This window comes from Bradysia coprophila, chromosome II (genome assembly GCF_014529535.1).
Source record: "Bradysia coprophila strain Holo2 chromosome II, BU_Bcop_v1, whole genome shotgun sequence".
Lineage (NCBI taxonomy): Eukaryota > Metazoa > Arthropoda > Insecta > Diptera > Sciaridae > Bradysia > Bradysia coprophila.
The window spans coordinates 10495019-10518105 of NC_050735.1; the positions used below are offsets into that span (position 1 = coordinate 10495019).

The 23087-nt window shown below is 34.8% G+C and overlaps 1 protein-coding gene across 9 annotated transcripts in view; it reads right to left on the reverse strand.

Moving 5' to 3' along the window:
• The window catches only part of LOC119072068 (uncharacterized protein CG43867), a 178504-nt gene that overhangs the window by 136546 nt on the left and 18871 nt on the right, over positions 1–23087 (reverse strand). For 8 of the 9 annotated variants that reach the window (XM_037177249.1, XM_037177257.1, XM_037177236.1 and 5 more), the window contains exon 1: positions 10302–10916. In XM_037177249.1, the coding sequence (XP_037033144.1) occupies positions 10302–10868 (567 nt within the window). In that variant the 5' untranslated portion in view covers positions 10869–10916. Of the gene's footprint in view, positions 1–10301; positions 10917–23087 lie in introns of those variants that run through there. The other variant, XM_037177217.1, reaches the window with a different exon arrangement.

Genomic DNA, 23087 nt, shown 5'->3' on the forward strand with positions numbered 1-23087 from the left:
GAGGCTATTTACGACAATAACATATTTTTGGTCAGGTAGTTCCTGCGTCACATCCAGAGCAGACTTCATCGTTGTGTACGACGTCTTCTGCTAACTGCACGAATATTTACAAGCGATAATTTAGACTGAAATCATAATATACGCTGAATTCAGGAAGAAATAACACGCTCATTACAAAGATAAGAACTTATTTAGATGACAATGCATAACGTACATCTGCTCTTTCTATCTTATCTCCGTAAAAGTGAATTGAGGTCAATTGCGATATCAAGGCAAACAATTGCGAATTACGTATAGCCATTTCCATTACCGTTCGAAAACGCTTAGCAACACAGGTAACTCGTAAAATAAATCCAAAGCGTTTAGAGATCAAATTAAAATCAACTATCTACCAACAAACGATGCAGTCATCAAATTAACATCGGTTTCGTACAGTCTAACCAATGTCACATTCAGAATGCATCACATAAATATGTCAGAACATTCTCGAAGGAATAAGTTGCACGCTCAGTTTCATAACAATTTTCCAAAGCATTTTAATCGCAACGAAGGCGAATAATGGTTGTGTAGTCAAGAGAAAACTGTTCGCAGTGAAATTTAAATGGGTAATTCCATGTGCTGTTTTCATTACATACTGTCTAATACACATGCTTATTAAGGCGCTGAGACGTTGATGTGAAATTAAATCTTCGGATTTACGCTAAATATCCAGGCACGAGAAAAAAATCTTTGTTTTTCACTCCCACTAGCTGAAAGTTAAACATTTTCTGAAAAACCATTTATGCAACTGACGTAACACGCCGTCACATGGAATCATGAAAATATTATGCACATTTCTTGATGCTGGGAAAACGTTTTATTCGTATTATTGCAACGAAAATTTCTGATTATAAACACTTCACGTTGACTTGCAGCAAACAATAAAGCTGAAGCTCTGTTACAGTACCGAGGGTACATAAAAGCTGTATGAAATGTGTGAATAGAATGTTGATATGAATGATAATTCAGTTTGATTGTAGAACATTTGAATCGGTTAAAATGCAATGCAGAAAACAAATTTCGAGTACATTGCTTCTTTGCACATTATATTCAATGGGTTCATTTTAAAGACACAAATGCACACAAACCCACAAGAGATAAGAACTGGAGAGAATGTAAAATTGACTTGGAGTTTATTTGACATTTGCGTCAGAGTTTCGTAGCTTCATGGTTTTTGGTTAATTGGCCGGCGGCGTCTTTTTGTTAGAAAATCGTTTCAAAATCTAAATTGAACTGGAAGCTTATGGTCGAAGGATGTTGATATATCATTGGTTAGAAATAGTAAAGAGTAACATGCCATCAACCATTCTTCATTTCCCGTACTACGTACTGGGGTAACGAAAAATGTTTAAAAAAAAAGAACGAAAATAAAAGGGATGTCACAACCAACCAAAAAACCCAATATCATACGAAAAAGTTTTGCACCAACAAATTTAACGTTTTCGTATTTTTAAGGAAAAGCAATTGTATTTTTCCTCGATGTGTGTGCTATACATGTTGAAGTGAAATTCCGGACTCATTCTTATGCTTGTTTCATATCTCGTTTTTCTTGTTCAAAATGCGGTTTAAATCTCTGGCCATTAAGAAACAAAACGATAGTTTGGAAGTAGATTTATTTGCAATGATAACGATTTAGACTGGGAAAGATTGCTTCTATTTTGCCATGAGAAATAACGATCATTGCCGTTTATTAAGGTTGGTGTGCTCTCGTTTTTTTTTCTCGCAACTCCCAACTTTTATCATGTTTTTATCGCATATAATTGACTAACGACGGTTTGGAAAATGTTTATGTTTAACTTTGTAATTTTAGTAATTTTTCCGACTTGCGATATAACCATAAATAGGTACAGACAATTTGAACCGAACGATATGGCAGCGAAATTATTATGTTTTATTTATGAATTCGTACATGTTCATGTATAAGTATATTCACGTAAATAGGGACACTAAATTGAAATTTCTTGACGAATCCCATATGTGTAGACATGAAAGTAGTATTCGGTGAAGGCTTTTATAAAGCCAACTTACGCCGAATAACGGAACGTAATCTCCTGAAACATCTTTTGCCATCATCAAACAAATTTTTTCCATGTTAGTTTTTATCATCCCTCTCGCTCCTGCAACCCTTTAAATCTCCAGTGACATATTCCTTTTGAAATAGCACTATCTAAAAGAAATATCTTTTGCACCGATTTTATGATCAAGAAAATCCATAAAAAAGTGTTCCAGTTTTTCTTTCACTTCTTGCCGGTTGAAAGAGAGAACATCCTAAGGGTATTAACGTTTTCTACATCGCTAGCGCGGCAAAGCGATGCAATGAAAAGGGTTAAAATGATGTTTAAACGAACAGAAAAAAAAACACCAAGCTTGTGAGTATACATGGACGATGAATGTGTCGATTTCGGAACATATTTTATATGAAAGATTACATCTCTCCGCAATGGATGTATAGGTTTCATGAGATGATATGATACCGAATACTTATGTAGTCTATCAACATGAACATGAACATGCCTAATTCCGATCAACTGACGAAGGAGGTTTACATCAATGTCTCTCAAAAGGAGTTCATCTGAATAATTTTCTTTTTTTTTAACCATCTAGGCTGCCAATGTTATTTTTCAACGGTATTCTCCGTGTTATTTAGTTTCTTCTGCAAGTTTACATTTTCTCCGTTTATTCGTTTTCCATCCATCTGCATCATATCAACTCAAACGGTATTTTACTCTATCCTCGGCATGTTTATAAACAAAGACCCGCATTATATTCCAGATTTACTTCCACTTTACTAACTGGATAATACATGACATATTTACCCGACATTCTATATGCCATACACAATTTGTATAGATTTACATTTTACCGAAAACCATATATTTCATCATGATCATACTATTTTATATATAAACGCAAAAAAAATATTCCCAGCTACCGAAGGGAGGATAGAAAATCAATGAATATGTCGGAAAAGCTGAGTTGTATTTAACATTTTAACAGAATACAAAAAAAAGGCGAAGGAAAAATTTCACATACATGTACCGAAACCAGCATACCTCATGTTTAATGCTCGTTCATATTCATATCTATTTTATTTGTTTTTACAATCATTTTCACTCTTCCATACACGGAGACCGTCACACAAAACGGCATTCGGAATTCGGATCTGTTGTAATTTGAACAACTGTTCATACAATGATTATGTTTTCGAATGGAAAATTGAAAAAAAATGTATATCTCATACTCATACCCAGGTAAAAGCGTTTCGACTGGAATGGTATGTCAAATTCATGTTTTCTGCAATATAAAACAGCAGAAAAGATAAGATTGAACAGAACAGCCAGCACACATTTATCTGTGGAGTTTCGTGACTGTGTTTTTGTGCGATACAATATACCATGCAGTTATGGTAGTGGTTTAATAGCCCGTAACTGGAAGTGTTTTAATTGTTTAGGAATTTTAGACAATTTGTTAGAGATGAGCGGGTCGAGGATTTCTGACACTCGAACACAGGTCGAATTAAATTTTCGTTACCCGATTATACCCAACCCGACCCGAATTACATTTTTAAAAATCCGAGAACCCCAAAAACCCGATAGAATTGATAGGTTGGAATGTCAAATGAAAATATGTTAATAATCGTCGAGGAGAAAAAGATTTGGTAAATATGTGATGCCTAGCGTAGAGCTTATATTCTTAGAACATCTAGATTCTGAACATTTTTTCCTGCTGATCAAAATTTTATTGAAAACGACCCAATCCAAACCCAGCTCGAATTAATTTTTGGAACACAATAACCTAAAGGATCGGTAAAATTAAATCGGGTAGAGTTTTGGTTGGGTTGGGTTCGGGTCGGGTGCATTCTACAATGTTCGAGTAACCCAATCTCTGCAATCTGTCATTCCACATGTTTTTACTAAGAATCTAGACCGATCTCCATTTCTGAAACCCGAGCCAAAGCCAATCTTCAACTTTACAACGAGGGGCCCTGTTGAGTTGCGAGTAATTCGAAAAAGTCTTTCCTTCTCGTTTGCCATACCTTTGGACCACTTTCTACACTTCCTACACGAACGGAAAATTCGATGTCGGAACAAAACTACTCCAATTGCATGCCTCATAATCATCAATTTATATGGTAGGAAATTGGTTTTTACGAGGCGTTTTTTTAGCTTTCTTTGAAATAACTTTCACTCTTTGTGTGTTCTGTTACTACCAACCATCAGTGCGAGGCACTTTTCGTGAAAAGAAAATCATACCAAAAGGACAGCTGAAAACGGAATATTACCATTGGAACGGGATGAAAGTGTGATGATGGTGGCCGTTTTACAATTCCCCGAACACAAGTAGAAATAACAATTTCAAGTGATTTTAATGGCAGCACGTCCGTTTCAAATTGAGAATTGAGAATCTATAACTGTTTGGGATTTTTTCTTCTTCTTCTACTTTCTTCTCTTTCGTATGCCTGGATACTATTGAGATACAATACCATTTGTTCGATGGGAGAGTGTCTATTTCGAGAGGCTATTTTCAAATTCAAATTGAATACGATCCATAAATAATATAAAATGGAACATGCCCGTTGGAATATTATGGTAAGAAATAGTCTTTTGTTCAGGTTGTTGTTTCTGTTACGAATTTCTTATTATCTTGAGATGGCAGAAGAAAATCGTTTTACTTTGATAAACCATTAGGAATTCAATTAAATGGTTAAACCATTACATGCTGTTGGTTAGTGAACGAAACTCTTCGCAAAGATTTTTTTTATTGCGGAAAACAATCATGCAACATACGGTGCCCTCTAATGCTACAATATTAACAGACATAAACACTAAAATCAAATAAAACATTTCACACACATATATAACTTCAACAATGAACCATATATAGAAATGAGAAGCCTTTTACTTTACAGCCCGCATCTACCATGGCATGGAGTGAAAACACAACTCGTATACGAAATAGCGAATAAATAATTTCCTTTCCATTTTTCGGGAATAAGACAAATTACATTTCCCCAATGACTGTGATATTATTTAATATATAAACTCGTAAAAGAGTACTTAAACAACAATAAAAAAAACAGAAAGTTTTCCTCGTTTTCCTTTCGTTTCATTTTGCTTTCCTCTCCAGTTTCATTCGGTTGTCGTAACGACATTCTATATATTTTCTGTGTACCAGTGTACCATGGTTTACATCTTCAATGGAACATTACGTAAAATAAGACAAAAAGAGACCTTTAAAAAAAATCTCAAAACGAATAAAATATTTGCATTCGGTTTGGTTGGTATAAATTCTTTCTGTTCGCTGGCGCTTCTTTTTTCATTCTGTCGTTTTCATCGTTTATGTTCAACGCGTTCAACGACGACATAAATATTTCCTTGGTGGAAAATATTATATTCACTAAATAATTTCGTATTATATTTTGGATGTCGTTTCGTTGGCATTTAATAAAAAGGAAATATGATAAAATGTAACCACTCTTCGGAATGACTATCCCCAAATAATCCGATGGAAACTTCTGGGAACATATCACTTGTCTCAGTTTTGAAACTTAGCCATATGATATGGGAATGGATGGAACATTTGCAGACAACTACTGAAAAATTAGTTTCACATGGTGAAATCTTGCTTGATTTATCTACTGTCTTACTTGAATGTCAAACTTAAACTTATGGAACTTTGAAAGTAAGTCTCACGAGTTATGCATGATAGTCAGATAGCTGAATAGGTAGAGTGTTGGACTCATACGGCAGCGATCCTTAGTGACAGTAATTCTGCCTATGACTTTTTTTTCTGATCACTATCTAATTAAAAGTATTCGCTATCAAGCATTAACTAGTCGACATTAATGGGTAAATCACTTTTTCAACAATAGTAGGTTAAATTGAGGCTATAAAGATTTCGAAAATGGACACAAACACACTCTTTTTCATATGATTTTGACATAAATAATGAATGCGTTCAATGTAAATCGACCGATTCTGGTCTTTGCATTCATTGATAAAATTGTCAAAGTTCTGGAAGAACAGGTTAAGACAACCACGGAGGCGGATGACATCACATTTTTTAAACGCACTCACTACAGATAGTTTTAGAAATCAACTTGGAAAAAATATTTTTTTGGAAAATTCGGAATTTTGTTTTTGTTAAGTTGCATTTTTCATATAAACTTCGCAGACGTTGATGCAATTTGTGTATCACCGCCTTCGTGATCAACTCAGGGTTGTCTGAACCTGTTCTTTCAGAACCTTGGTTTTTGTGACCAACAATAACTAAAATGATCCGTTTTTAATCCCCGTGTCAGACAATGGAGTAATTCTAGCAATTGTATCGAAATGATAACGTCCTTAAGTTCATTCAAGCTACATATTTTGGGTAGTTGCAATGTGTTTGGTGGCTGCAACGATATACTATATGACTCGTATTACGTAACCCAAATACGATGAATTTGTGTTATGTCTAGGCTATATTTAGGCGAGATATAAATCAAGCACCTAACTTTCCTCAGAAAGTATTTACATACTTCGAGGCGTGGTGCGAAAGTCACGTGGTCCAGACAGCACTAATTATTGCCTGTAGAAGGCTGTCAGCGAGGCCTCTAAACAAATCAGAATTAGAATAATGACTAGCAGATTCATATATGGTTTATGAATGGAGAGTACCGTACCTACCTACACTAGATTTCAAGTGGAAAAATGCGATATTCTGGGTTCATTAGAATTAAAAACTTGCTAAGTATGCCAAGCCGGTCCACTTGAGGCCAAGATTCTTTGGTACGTCCTGCTCCCATTATCCTTATCCTAATTCAATCCTATGCAAACATTCTCAAAACTTGTAAAAACACCCCACGAAAGGAAAATAGTTTCACAAAAAAAATCAATCGAAAAAAATACACCTGACATGACGTGTAGCGTGTGATTGTAAAACCTCTCTTTGCCGTTTAATCTTTCAGAAGCGGCAATTATTATGTTACTTCGTCTAATTGAGGTATCGCATTGTCCTTGATACATTGTCTTTTGATTCGCTTCTTCACCCATTCATTTTGTTACATAAGAAAACACTTACTGTAAGAGATGTGAGTGATGTGGAATTGAATTATTAAATAAAAAGAGTTTTACGATGATATGAGGAGGATAAGGTTTTATGGTTGCGTTAAAATGCAGTTTTAGTATGGAATTTATCGTGAACTTTGAAGATATTGAAAGTCAGAGCGAATTACAATTTTTGCGAATCATGGCAAAAAAAAAATCTTTATGAATCAACAATACACTTAATTCCAGTTTCATTTCCTACATCACGTGGCTGTCTTGCCATCTCTTATATTACATTTACCAACATTGTGTAACTCCGAAAATGCATAAATTTCTGTAGGTTTCAATGTTATATAGCAATTTTATGATTTTATTTTATTGATCTCATCAATTCTTGTATCAGCGTTCGCTCAAAAACCTCTGTGGTCTATTTATTTTTCTTGAAATGTTGTTTACGATATAAACGAAACGAATAAATTGAAACGTTTTCATTTATTACGTAAATGCTGATGACTTTGTGTCGATTGACACAAAGTGTGGCTAATAAAAGTAGCTTTCTATACATCGCTGGCATGCGTATAGTATGATGGTATACGCATTTACTGTGTCGGTAAGTTACTTTGGTACTCAAAAGACAAATTATTTATCGCTTAGGAATGACAAATGTAAATAAGACTTTCAATCAAGTAGTGTACCTAGTGCACTATCAGTGATTGAATCTTAATATTCATTTAGCAGGGGTATGCATATTAGTCTGTTGTGCTGAGTATCAAAAATTTTAAAATACTTTAATACTTTCCAACTTGTAACTAGACTGATACCTTCTTTACTCTTGAACCGGGAAGTCAGAGGATCCTATGACGTATGAGCTCTAAAAAGCATTCTACATAGAAGCAGTGAAACGATAGTGTCAGCTACGTTGCTAGTACTGGATCCACAAAGCTGCCTTCTTCGTTCAGAATTATAGAACCCGAGAGGGCAGCGTATAAGAAGACGTAAAATTTCTTCGAATGGAAATTGGAATAGAGACGAAAACGCTATCAGGAAGCATCAGTAAATTACCAAAAAAGTTCGACGTCAATACGATTCGTGTAGAAAATAGCTAGCATGGCCGATATAAGCAGTAATTCCAGTCGACAATAAGCAACTACAAGCGGTCACGAATTTCGATCCAGCACATCCTTGTAATTGGCAAGAATTTCGTAGAATATTCTGGAGTGTTGGAAGAGATGTAAATCGAGTAAATTGCCAACGTGTGGCGAACAATCATCGAGGCCGACAACGAGCCAGCAAATTATTCATCAAATTCAGCGACATTTTTATTCAACCATTAGCGAGGCCGAAAACGCGCCAGCAATCCATCAATTATATGGCGAGTATTCAGATCGAGAAGGTCTGGAAAATTCCATTGCACCACGAACACCACGTACCAACATGAAGGGTTTTGGACTTATTTTTGGGAGTTTTAATTCTGAAAACTCCCAACAATTCGGAAAAAGTTCCTAAAAATCTTTCGGAGTTTTCGGAATTAAAATTCTCAAAAATATGCCCTGATGTCAAACTGAAGTTATTCGTACCTAACTAATCCTTAGGGTGCTCCTAGAGCTCAAAAACAAAAGTCTTACTGCTCAAACTTTTCATTTGTATTCTAGTCAAACTTGGCTGGAATACTAAAGAAAAAAATTAGATTAGTACGAGCAGTTAGAACAAAGATTTCTCGTCAGATAGGTTCCAAAACGTGGCATTGTATGAGAGACTGCTATAAGAACGCGATCACTTGTTGTGTTATGCATCTTTTTCGTTACGTCTAACATAAAATGTATCGTCTCGAGTTCCTTAAATCTACGATATTCTTTCAAGTATCTCCCAATCATTCCCGTTTGTAAGTTTAATGAACTCTACTAAATACCGTCAAATTGCAACATCCCCGGTACGGTATCCACATAAATGAGTGTACACGAACTTTTATTTGAAAAGCTACACGAAATAATTCAATTAGACAATGTTTCTATTTTTCCTTTCGTGTACGAATAACCGTCTGATACGAGCAAGATGGAATGGATAAACAAGAAATGTTACACCGCCGATCTGCTTGTAAGTGCTATAAATTGTTGAAAATATTACTTTATGGGTATATTCGCTGTGCAGCACACGAAAAAAAAAGCAACACTCAAGCCAGCTACAAATTTTGTACCTTACCCAGAAAATGGGAACAAGATAAATTAAGCTTGTAACTACAAGAAGATGAGTTTTTAATTTGATTTAAAATTCTTTGTTAAAAAAAAACGAATTTGTCTCAATTATTCAAATTCAAATGGTTTGAAATTCATGACCATAAATTAATTTACGAAAATCCTACGGCACTTTTGTTTTCGCAGAGAAATGAAGACAAGATAATGGCACACATTTCACGATATATATAATACCTGTTAAGAACAATGGCCATCAGGTTGTTTCGTTTATAAAAGACACCAATTAAAAAGCCTTAAATACGGCACGGAAGCTTTCTTTTTATTCCATTCGAAAACATGTTCCATCACAAATTTTTGTCACAGAATGAAGCATGAGACGAACAAGAAACGGTTTTTTTTTCAGTAGCCGGGGAAAAATCGTATTCCTCAGAATTTACATCATGAGAACAATATTAATTAAAATGTTTCACCTTTTTTAAATGGATGTCGTTTTACGAAGACTGGTATATATACGGCACACAGTCTATATATTCAAAGACATTTTCATTTTCTTATCTCATTTCCTCTTTGCCTAATATATGCTCGAGGATATTTCCTTGTAATTTAAACACTGCCATTCGTTCATAACGCACACACACAGGGGATACAAATGTGTGTACTTTGAACGGGAGGTATTTTTATTGTGTTTTTTTGTGCCTTATTTTCCGAATATTTTTTTTTTCGTCGCTGTCATTTTAACTTGAAGAGATGTGCTTCAGACATTTTCTAGTCAACGTCTCATGATGAATAAAAGCAATGTTTATGAAAGGGAATTGATTGTTGCGCATTATTTACACATGAAAACGTTGAAATAGAAATTTGCCCATTTTTAAGAGGAGATTCAGAACGAAGAAAAAAAAAAGTGAAAGTAAGTATACATAAGCCTCTACATCGGCACACTTTATGGAGGTGTAAATGAGGCTTGATAATAAAAATGAAAAATCTTTCCCGATATTTCCTTATTTTCATCGGGGTTTATAAGCAAATAAATAAAAATACTGACCTTATCACCCAGCATGTCCCGAATTCTTCCCGCCTGACTCTTGCTTCGATGCAATTCCAATTGCAGTTCCAAGCATCGTTCCTGCCAATTGATTTCTGGAAGACCTTGATTATAATTGTTCACTTGATGCACATCCAAATGATCGGTTAATGTTGAAAAATGTGGCCACGGTGCTTCCGCATCCAATGCAGCTAGTGCAGGATTTGCAATCAACGCACCCGCATTCGGACGTTGCGGAACCGCTGGTGGTATGCGCGACCGTTTCGGCATCAGCCGTGGCGAATTCGGTGTGGAACGAGATCCCATTAGTACACGCGATGTTGGTATATTGGAACCGGTTTGTAATCGGTGCGACTGTGTCGACGACGGCGACGACAACGATGGGAGCGATGCAGGTGGTGATGTTGTTGGTGCGAAATTGTATGGGGACTGTTTTGGATGATTGGGCTGGACATGGTTGTCTTTGGACGTGTCTTTTTTTAGCGATTCAGCTGTTTTCAGGTCCGACAAACACGATAGGGAACCGAATATTTGTGATAAACGTTTCGTCGGACTGTCGTCAGACATCTCATTTGCGGTTCGTTGTACGAGAGCATTACTGGAATGAGAGGAGAAAAAGAATGTTATTTATATTTGATGATAGAAGCAATCATTGAAATGGAATAGACAACAGACGACAAATAGAGAAAACTAACAATCTGTTTTCGAAATGTGGTTATGTACAGCGTACACACACAACAACAACAAGGATATGTTGAACAAATACACTTAAACTAAAAGCTTTCATCTCAAATTACGTTTTCCATAAATGAAATTTTGTAGTAATAAGTACTGGGACTAATATTTATCATTGGCATTGACAACAGGACTGACAACATAATATCTGAAAGCATAAAATGTTGATATAGTTGACAATTTTCTGCATATCGAAATGATATCCAAAGCATTACGTTGTATTGACTGTGAAATAAATTTAATTTCGAAATAATTTCATCTGATGCGAGTATATGTTCTCATTCGATTTTGCATCCCTCACAGCATAAATTTTGAATATAATACCATCTGCTTTCGATCCTTTCTGAAAATCCACATTGTGTTGCAGGAATTTTTTTTATGAAATTTCCAATCAAACATCAAAGGAAAACCTTTTTTTCACAAAAAAAGTCTTGAAATACAATACGTGTAATGTTTAGAACGAACCATTTTTTTGAACGTAAAAAAAGCCAAAACTGAAAAATGTAAACAATATTACCAACGACATAGCATCGTATAAGAGTAAATTGTACTTCTCTTGTGTGTTGCGAAGATATATAAATACAAGATATACTTGTTTCTACTTCATAAATAAATATAAAAAAAAAACTTTTCCATTCAACTTTTCATATCTTTCTCTCATCGATATTTATTTTCATTTTCTTTCGATATTGAAGAATGGTTGATTTGAATTTGGTCCGAAGATTATATTGATAATAAATATTTTGATATATTCGAAATATGTATTGTGGATTGTGCGGCAGTTTATCATGTGGTACTAGTAAATCATACATTTATCATACGAAAAAGAAGAAAAAAATATATTCGAGAAAAGTTGAGATAAAATTTCACGGAAAAATTACTTTCCGTCGTCGAATCGCTTTTTCTCATATTTATTTTCGGTGAATGTTCTGTCACTATTGGGGGCTTAGGGCTGATAGAAAAAAAATTTGATTGGATCGAAAATGGATTTAAGAAAAGAAATATTCAAAACCGATGAAATCGACAACAATATTTATTGTTGCCAAAAAAATAGGGCATACAGTTTTGGGTGGGGTCAGGTCCCTTGACTGACTGATTTTCTCAGTAGATTTTTATAATTGTAAGAAAAATATCATAAATTGGGCTCAAAGATATCTGGGAGTCATCTTAGATCAGAGACTCACATTTGGACCTCATATAATTGAAACATGCGAAAAAGCAAGCAATCGTATAAAAATCTTAAAACGGTTGACTGGCACAGCTTGGGGAGCGTCGATGGATACACTTAAGTTAACTTATACAACTTACATCCTACCGATATTACGTTTTGGCGAAGAGTTGTTAATATGTGCCAGCAAATCAAATTGCAACAAACTTGATGTCGTACAAAACCAAGCACTGAGAATCATCACCGGCGGAACGAAATCAACACCGATAATGGCGATGGAAATGTTTTCTGGTATCAGACCGCTCAAGTATTCTAGAGAAATAGCATCATTAAAAATGTACGAACGTATCCTGAGAACACCGAATAGTATCTGGAAAAATCACAATTGTATAGAAAATCGCTTCAAATCTAAAATATCGTTTGTTCACCGAGTACGAGCACTATACGACAAATACTCTATACCACTAAACGAAAAAGTACGAAGGTTCTGTTACAGAAAGAAATTTTCAAGAGTAAGAAAGTTCCGTTTAACTAAACAAAATATCCAAACATCGATTATAAAAGAACTACAATTGGAACAGCAAAATGATTCAAACGGTAAAACCTGGCAGGACATAAACCCATCATCTATCCGATCAGTAAGTCGAAAAATCTACGTAGCCAACTTCAGAAAACAAACGGGGCACGATCTGTTATATAAACACCTTGCAAGAATTGGAGTGAAAGATTCACCACTGTGCAGATTATGTAATCATTCAGAGCAAACCTCGGAACATCTCCTAGAATGTAACAACCTCCGTGGTTTCAGGGAAAATATTGAAAATCTAGAAGAAGAAGAATTCTTTGCTGAGATCTATTGGCACGTTCGAAGCAATCAATAATCTTTGATTTAAATAAATGTTCGAAATAAATGCATATGAAAGAAAAAAAAAAAAATAATAAATTGGGCTTGCTCGCTTCGCTCTGGCCGGAAAGTTCACACTCTTTAAAAGACTACATTAACATTAAAAGACTTTTATAAGACAAATAATCTGCTGACAATTTGTGCCATTTGCTCATGAATAAGTTATGAATTACAGCACTCGCTTCGCTCTGGCTCTAGCGTAAACTTAACAGTCATTGAAAAGTTTTTGGAAACTTGTTACTCAAGCTGTCATATGATAAAGAGATCAGATAAATGGTCTGTTGGAAACATCTTTCAGGTATCGCAAGATCCAATTTAGCTCATCGTTCAAGTTATCCTCACGAATTTCATTCCTCGTCGAATAAAAAGATTTTGGAAATCCGTTGAGGATTTCTAAAGTTACTGTGTTATCAAGTGACCTTGACCTTGCACATTCGAGTAGGGCCCTGTGGTCTTTCCGGAAGAGATTGATCACTAACAGTGGAATGACCCACTTGGATCCCATTTTTTGCCCGCCTCGTTCATTACGTTGATTCTTTGCATACACACTGTATCATTGTATTGAACAGCGCCGGACCGCCACTTGAGATGCGTGAAACCCATAGCTAACAACAATCACCGTCCCTCGATCATGTGATTGGACTATCTACGTCACGCAGTTTCTAATCAATTTGTCAAACAATATAGTTAAATTACCTGAACCAGGGAACCCACAAGTTCCTTCCGTGGCACTGTATACAGTGAAATTACCTGACACCCTACATCCTACCATCCAGTCGTTTTCGTTTGACTACAGGGAAATCCATGTATTAAGATTGGAGAAAAAACAAAACTGACATGCAAAAAGATCACGTTCTTTCAGTTTGACACAAGGTGTATGGATTGAGCACGATTGAATTGTTGTGGGGATAAATTCAGAGATGCCAGCCTTCATTCATGCTTGTCAGCTCTTTCACAAGAGATTGGGTCAGATACGGGCTTACGTGAGCGATACCGTCGTAGACCCGAAATACATTTGGAATACGGACCAACCGTCGGCAGTGGGGAGATGAACTGACTGCCTGAGCTTTTTTATTGCTCTGAACGATTTCACGAAAAGCAGACAACCGTAAACACACTTGCGAATTCAACACATCAAAAAAAACTGGAAATAACTCAAAAATGAAGAAAAATTTGACGAGCAAAAAATTCAAGTGTGTTATCAAGTGACATACTGTGTTATCAAGTGACGAGACAAAAATTCTTTTAAGAATATATCTAAGATCATTCGTCCGTTATAGCCCACCTCCGAACTTAACCTCAAAAATTTCATTCCTCGTCGATTAAAAAAAAGGTTTTGGGAATCCGTTGAGGATTACGCAAGTGTGACAAATGTTTTCATGTATTTAAGGTTTTTTATTGACATACATTCATACAATCACTGACAAAAAAGAGTTGGAAATCTTACCTGTTGCAGGTAACTTTGTCTCCAGGTAACCTACAACAGCTGATACAGCTGGAGCTTTCCACACGAAAAATACAGCTGTACCTGGAGACAAAGTTACCAGCAACAGATAAGTGTTCCAATTCTCTTTTGTCAATGTGATCGATTTGTGACCAACATTTTAGAGTTTTTATCATCCGTAAAACCAATGACTTTCAGTCAACGGAACAACGAATCCATCTAGCAGAATTTGATACTCTTTTCGTATGTACAGCAATCGATCCACACAACACCCATGATAATAATGAAAACCAACAATTTATGAGTATAACTTGTCGTCAAACAACTCATAATTTAAAAGCATTTTTTTTAATGGTAATGGCACATTCACATGTTTTTGTATCATTTTTTTTTATATATTCGTATGTTGCTATTGCGCACACAAAACAGTATCAACACATAAATAACCCACGAAAAACCCATGTAACTTATTATAATAAAAAAACATTTTGTCGGATAAAACAACAAACACATCACGACAATCCCATTTACAATTTTGAGGAAGAGGTAAACTTGCGGCTTATCCCACACTTCTCTGTCCCTGGTAAGATTGTAATGTTGGAGGTAAACAACAAAAAATATTTCAAAAGAGAAATGAAAATAGGACGAGAAAGAAAAGAAAATGGAAAATCTTCCGTAAAAATTTATTTGTTTAAACACATGAAACAAGTGAATTTATAAACATGAAAGTTAGTTAAGTGCCCATGAAAGCATAAACATGATTATATTGTATGTGGGTATATATGCTTATGGTGTAGAGATTTTCTATTTGTATGATGATGAAAAAAACACATCGAAAAGAAAGCTGCTTAGATAAAATGAATTGAATATAATACCGGATGACTGAGCTATGTATGCCATTTTCCTTAGTTTTTTTTTTACATCCTATTCAACATAATGTACTCAACTTAAGCATATTATGGAGTTGAAGTTTCGCAGAGAATATAAGCAGATAATGTGTATAGATGTGGCTGTGGTTGTTTACCATCTTCCAACTCATGTTTTTCTAGAATCTAGTTGGTGAATAAGGAAGCGAAAATTTGCTTAAACTTATTAAATAATGTATTTTCCAGGTGTATTATGCATCATTTTTGGTTTGCTTTAAAAAATAAAACTGGATTTTCAAATGGTGCAAAAGATTTGCTTTCCTTTACTCGTTTTTTTCTTTCTTTTCTTCTTCGTCGTCTCTTTGTTGGCTTAAATGGTATATGTACGTGGTGGAGTAACGTTGAATGGGAATGTAATATCTTCACCGCTCGTTGAATTGTTCCCGATGAATAAGGAAAAAAAAGGTATAACACGACAAGATGTGTGTACGGAGAGTAATAACAATTCAATAAATTTGTGAATGATTGTGAATGAAAAGCTTGATGGGTAAGATTGTGGAATATGGCAAAACATTATTAAATAATAAACTGTAAAGAAGATGATGGGTTCTCTTAAAATACACACACACGTTTTAACGTACACATCGCTGTAGATTGGGTAATTTCTTTTAAAAAATTTATTTACATTTTTCAAAGCTTTTATGTAAATTGAGTTCTATTCCATGAAAAAATCAAATTTACGGCCTTTGTAATTGAAGTGTTAGCCAAGTATTTCATACATTTTGTAAGGTTTGGTATATTTACTTGATTCGTTGTTTGATAAAGAATGGCTAGAATTGAAAATTTATTTATAAAATGATGATAGAATTTGAGACATTTCTTAACAAAGATCTCATAACAACAAAGAGAGTCTTCGAAAAGATTTTTTTAAACTTTATAAATACTTGTGAACATCAAGCACCTACTCTTGAAACAAAAAAAAAGAACTGAAACTCACTCCAAAGAGATACTTGTTATCGAATATAAAAATGTAATACCCTTAATCCAACAGCCAGCGAGCAGAGTTAACAAGACATTCATTTTATCTTTTGCGTGTATAGACATGCTACCGAAATCTTTCTGACTTCACACAAGTAACATTAACAATGTGCCCTTAACAGTATGCTAGTTTCATACAATTTTTGAGATTGTACTTCAGTAAAATAAAAAAAAGGGAAAAACTACAATGAAACGTCCCATAAGAGCCAGGAGTACTTTACATTCTGTCAAATGCACCAACTGCATTCACACAATCCAGACGGCACAATATGTATTATATTATAGATGTACGGTACACACACACATAATATGTACCCAGTGCCGTTCGTCGATTTAATTTATAACAAATTTAGAAGATTTATAGAAGGCCATTTTGTCTCCAAAACGTCTGCATACAAATTGCTTTATACAGTTTGGTATAATCGCAAATGTGAGAGACCGTATCGGAGGATGAATGTTTTTGTGCCGACTGGAATAGCTTCATTTTATATAACAAAAACGAATAAATCGCTTTCCATATAGCAACAGCCAAGTATGAAATCGACATTCAAAATGTACTTCTCGCATAGATCGAGGATATTATTCCAAATAAAAAAAGGGCCACATGGTGCCCCCGATACAGTCGATTGTGCTATGTTGTGGAGATAAATTTTTTTGGTTTTTTTTTTCCTGTTGTTGTTATCCACGATTTCGAAGTAAAACCGAAGACAATTTATTTGGGAAATGGAAATGAAAGTCGAAGAGAAAAAGTGTAATCAATTTAGTGCTTGAAGTTTTTATTTGGTCAATTACGTGGAATGGTGAAAGAGTTTCAATTGAAACCGAATTTGTGTTGCAGTTTATCGAAAAAGATTGAATTAATTTTTCGAACCAATCGGGTGGAATCTTCTTTATGTGTTGCAGATCTGAGAAAAAGGGTTTTTGGAAAGTTTTTGAGACAACTGTCAGTTCCAAACTGTCTTAATCGAAATGGTAAAATACATAACGCATACAACTGGGGTGGATGAAACAAGCAAAAACAGTTTTTGTTTGTGCTCCTCGCTTATTGGTCAATTGAAGCCACGGTAGAAGAACTAATTTTATAGTAATAGGAGTCAAACACTATAATAAACTGCTCTCACTTATCTCCTCAAGACAGAGTGGAAAGGCGTGTGAATACTTTAAAAGTATAGCTCGGCTGAGGCAATTTTTTGCCTTTTTCTGAAGAAATGGCCTCGGCATCAAAAGATGATTCCCCTAATTAATATCTAATTTTTTGCTGAAGACACTTCAGCTCTACAACGTCATATACACCCCAAGCCGAGGCTTAGGCCGATTAAAAAAAGTCGCTCGGCTGCCCAATCTGCCTCAAGAATAGAATCAAGGCTTTATTTACCATGCGAGTTAGCAGGCCTGACGCAACCCTTTTTGCCATAGACTGCGGAGCCATAACAAATTTTGAAATTCGGTAATTTCTTGCGCTACTTTTTGTTTAGTAAAATTTCGATATTAAGAGCAAAAATTGTCTCATGACTTTCAAAGGTAAAGTTGTTCCTTTCAACTCCACTAACATTCTTTACTAAAGCGTCAACATCTAAAAATTCTTCGGTGAATCAGAAATTTAGATTGAACCCTCGCCAACGGTATATTTATGATTAGCTGCGTGTTCACCCAAAGAACTCAATACACAGAATCATTCACAATGTTAACCAAATTTGTTTACTTCAGCTGCTTTACCAGCTGGTCCGCACAAAAAGAGTGGTTCCATGAGTGAATAAGCTTGTAAAGAAGCTAAATTCAATACAAAATTGGTTGACATTAACTGAAAACAGAATTAGTAGACTTTTCAGACCAAAGAAAACGCCTTCAATGTGTCAATATGATAAACATATTTGGCTTTATGACATCTTGCTCAAATGTTTGTCACAACGAATGTAAAGAGAACATCTTTTTTGTATCAGCCTGTAGTCTACTCAAAGAAATAACCGATTGAAGATTCAATAGTTCCTAGTCGCCATGCCGTCTGCGAAAGATATTACATAATAATGTCTAGAGAAAAAGCTATAATCAACTTAGGAATCAAGCTGAGAAATAGTCGGAAAACTAATCTGAAAATTATGTTTTAAAGGCGTCTCTGTATTCTCTTCAAACTTTCTGGTATTACATACTATCCTTTGTGTCGCATGGGCTTTCTTTTTAACTTACTTTTTTCACCTCGATTTCGAATTTACCTTTCTTCATATTGCTGCCAGTAGCACGAGTTATGTTTATTGTTTTCAGTTCATTCCTGTAATCCCTTTTTAAAGATACAATATGATGGATCAGATCGCAACATTATTTATGCATGAACATACACATAGCGTTATATACATCGTCAAAACAATACACAATGCAAACGCCCTCAAGAACCTGCATACTTTCTCCATTATGTCATAGCTTTTGACATAAAGGAAAATATGGCTCATAATAATACCGAAGAAAAATCGAAGAAAACACTTAAAAACGTTTTACAACAACCAATGTTCCAACGAGTAATTTATTTCGTGAATGAATGTTTTATGGGGTCGTATTCATATAAAATTTTGTGTTTTTTTCGTCTTTCTCTCTCTGCTACTTCTTCTTCGAATAATCTTTCCATCAGCCCGAAACCTAAGAGTTTTACTGTGGAATATCCACTCAAAGATAGCATTTGACAGACTGAAGAAGATGCGGTTTATGCGTTCCATGTTGGAAATTTAGATATAAAATTTGAATATGATGTTGAATACGACTTCGAGAACATAATAAAATCATAAAAGAACATCGCTTTTTTCGTCAGACAAACACGGCATGTTACTACACTTTATATTTGTATTAAATTCAATAATTTTCAAACACCCAAGCCAAGGAAAGACGAAGAAAAAAAAATTGTCGTCGTAATCGAATTTATGCTCTGAACGGGAATATTTAAACTGAAAAGTATATAAAGTGTACCCCACTGTTTTAATGGCCAAGCCAAACACACAATAATTCATTTTCCCCAAATTACACGAAAAGAAAAACCAGACCTCTCGCTGTGATTTTTCCGCACTTCTCAATCCCAAGACCGTATTCATGAAAAGCCATAAAAGAGGGAAAGAAAATATTACATCGTGCCAGCATGTATTTGTGTGTATGACACATGACCATCAACTCGTCCATTTATAACAAACATTCCACATGCATGTACATATATATACCATTTTATATTGCTTCCTGTCAGAAACACTGATAGTAATTTCGGTAGTAATGGATATAGTCTATCAAATTGGGCCGATAATAAAAAGGACCACGCAATAGCGATAAACACACAAAAATATGAATTTGGTGTTTGTTTAAGGATGAAATTGTGAGTTTCTTTTCATTGTTATGTGTTATGTTGTTCCTTTTATCGTTCGATAATGTAAAATGCTGAACAAGGTCTACGTGCATATGAAGAGGAAAAAAAACCACATTTCCGTTCGCTCTTCGGCAAACACACAACCTACCAACAGAAATAAAACACTTCTATCGCCGAGACATTATTGTTCAGCTGTTGTTCGGGATAAATTGTGTGTTTCTGGATTTTATTGAATGATTACAGGCGGAGTAAGGACAATGAGTCGGGAGGGTGGTCGCATAGTTTTTTTTGCGGATTTCTTTTGAGTGAAGGCATTGAAAACAGATCAATGAAGGCGATGCTAAACATCCAATTTTTACATATCGTGACGGTTGGATATTGACGATAATTCCTCTATGTTCAGAGCAAAAATCAAGGACTATTTTTAGGAACATTTTCTCGATTTTTTGACACATTTTCACAAATTTTGCCTAATTTTCTCAAAAAATTTCAAATTTTAGAAAAATTCGTCAAAATTTAGTAAAAAATTGGAAAACGTTTTCTCAAAAACAGTCCCTGACAAAAACTGACTAAACATTTGTCGTGAAACAAAGACAACTTATTTCCAACTAAACCACATTATAATCCCCATTTCAATTACAATAGTACCATCCAGTCGCACAAAGAAAGTATGTAACGAGGAACAATAACACTCACAAATCTGAAAATTCTTTAATTCATACAGCAAATTGGCCAGACTTGCTGCAGTAATAAATTCTCACAGATACACCTGTTTAATTCAGTTAGACGTGAACGCAAACATTAAACGGGAATACTAGTAATACCAGAGAAATGCAATCGAATAGATATAACATACCATATTGACTATGTATATAAACTGAACTCATAATCTCCGGTTGTGTATACCAAACCGAACCGAACAACATATCGAAACGGAAAACTTTTTGCTTTAAACGAACTCATTCAACATATGAGGGATATAATGGAAAGAGTTTTCGGGAAAATTTAATAAAAGATAAATTATGCAATTACAGCGACACAGAATAAATGTTTCGAAATTAAATTCCCCAAAAAGTCATAGGGTACCCGATTCTGTGCACAGGTGGAATTATATCGTTCTATAAAATAGAAAATGCCGTGACAAAGTTTGTATTATCTCATCCAAAAATATTATACATCTGTCGGTGTTTTATATAACGGTTCCATTGAATGAAGGTGTGTATTGGGCACTAAAGAAACGTTGGATGTCGGTAAATCGACTTCATATATTCCAATTCATCCATTACGACCAAAAAGGATCTACTTATATTCCGGAAAAAAAGCCAAAGAAAGTCACTTCAATTTGCATACGTATGAATAATATCATTTGTGTGTCGTTTGCGAATTTGATTTCCACAGAAAAAAAAAATCTCTTTTTTTCGGGGGGATCACGATCTCAATAGGTCAGATGTTTCATGTAGCGTAAAATTGCGTGCACTTGATTCCATTTTAATACATAAACTGACTATGGGACATAATCTACACAAGAAGTCTTGGTGGATGTATAATATAGCACACACGAGAACACAAAATGGGAATAACGGATAGGATAAAGGTTTTCGGGCAAATAAATCTCAGGCTTCCAGTGTTGTTTCTCCTCAAGTTCACCATATCAACTGGATGGTAACGTGTGTATACATACTGTGTATAAATAAGTGTATGTGTTTCCAACTATAAATTTATATAATATGGAATGGGACGGACGTATGAGATGGATTTTATAGAAAAAGGAAAAATATACGAAAAACGTCGCTCAACACACAACAAGAACACATTTCATGTTTTATTCAGTTTTGTTTTTCTGTTAGTTTGTTTTTTTGTACAGAGGTAATGGCATATTTATGCTTTCGGATAATCGTAACGAGATTGTGATTATTTTATGAGTTTCAAAGTAAATATATGATGGTGGAAGATTAGCATTAAGACGACAAAAGGAATCTGTGATGAAAAAAAAGAAAGAAACTTTAATCGGATGAGTTGGATGGATGGGGGCTGGCATTTTTCATAATTGATTACCACTGCATTACGGTAGTTAATGAAATTTTCAATTGAATTTCCTGGATGTTTGTTAGTGTGTACAATTAGGAGCAGTGAAATTTCGACATTAATTTGCTTCAGCTGTTGATCAAAACTCTTTATACGTCTTTTATACGACCGTACGGTCATTCTGTTGTGTGTCCTTTATTGAAGAGTTCTAGATTTTAGTCGAAGTCCTTGAATTTAGTAGCAAAATTAAAGGGATATTACACTGAAACATCTGAAAGTCTTTGTGTTGTCTCCTTAGAGACAGCTTTGAATTCCGTGCGTGTAGCACTTTCAACCGTATAAACAAGTATAAACCGTTTTGATTGAATATGTCGATCAGCTGTAAAACATCTGAAGCTAATTCATGTCGAAATTTCACTGTCTCTGACTGTAATTAATGTAATTGCATTTTTAAACATCAACCTACTCCACATCACATACTCTCACCCCATCGAAAAACTAAATTGAAATGACTAACTCAGTCTTGGATATGAAAAACTGTTCTGTTGATGACAAATTACTATAAAAGTTAATCTGAAGCCGATCTTGTTCATCACAGGATTAATTAACCATATAGACAATGCAGCTGCAGTTCTTGATAAATTATGTCAATGTTTATGCACAGACACGGTACATAAAGCCACCGACTGTGCGAGTACGTAAATTCATACTACAAAGCTGATGCAATTTGTCATTTAAAAGCTAAATGACGTGTACTGTCTCCACTTGTTTACCAAGTTTACCAGGAAATTTATTAGTAATTTTTTTTTCTAAATTGAAAAACAAACTTCGGTTTAGCGAAAAGACTAAATTTATCTCGCTTATTGTAATTTACAAAATTAAAAATTCAGAATTGACTGTTTGCTCGCCAAAAAATATTATACAGCACACAGTTTAGCGCTGCATATTTAATGTAAATTGCTTTTACATACAATTAAAATTGCTCATTTGTTATTCGCATTTCACAGAAGTATGCACCGCATAAATTTTGAAAATAAAACAATGTTTGGGATATGTTTGTGCAATTGACGCATCGATTGAAGCAGAAGTTCATTTTAATTTTATTATTTTTGGAAATAGGTTCTCGTCTGGGTGATCTCTATGCAAAATTCTAGGAATAATTTCTGCCATAGCATAGGGTAAAAGTACCAAAAAAAGTCTCAGCAGGCGATCTATTGTCTTTTCTTTTGTTCGAACGAACCATGGCCTATTTTTGGTAATTTAATTCCA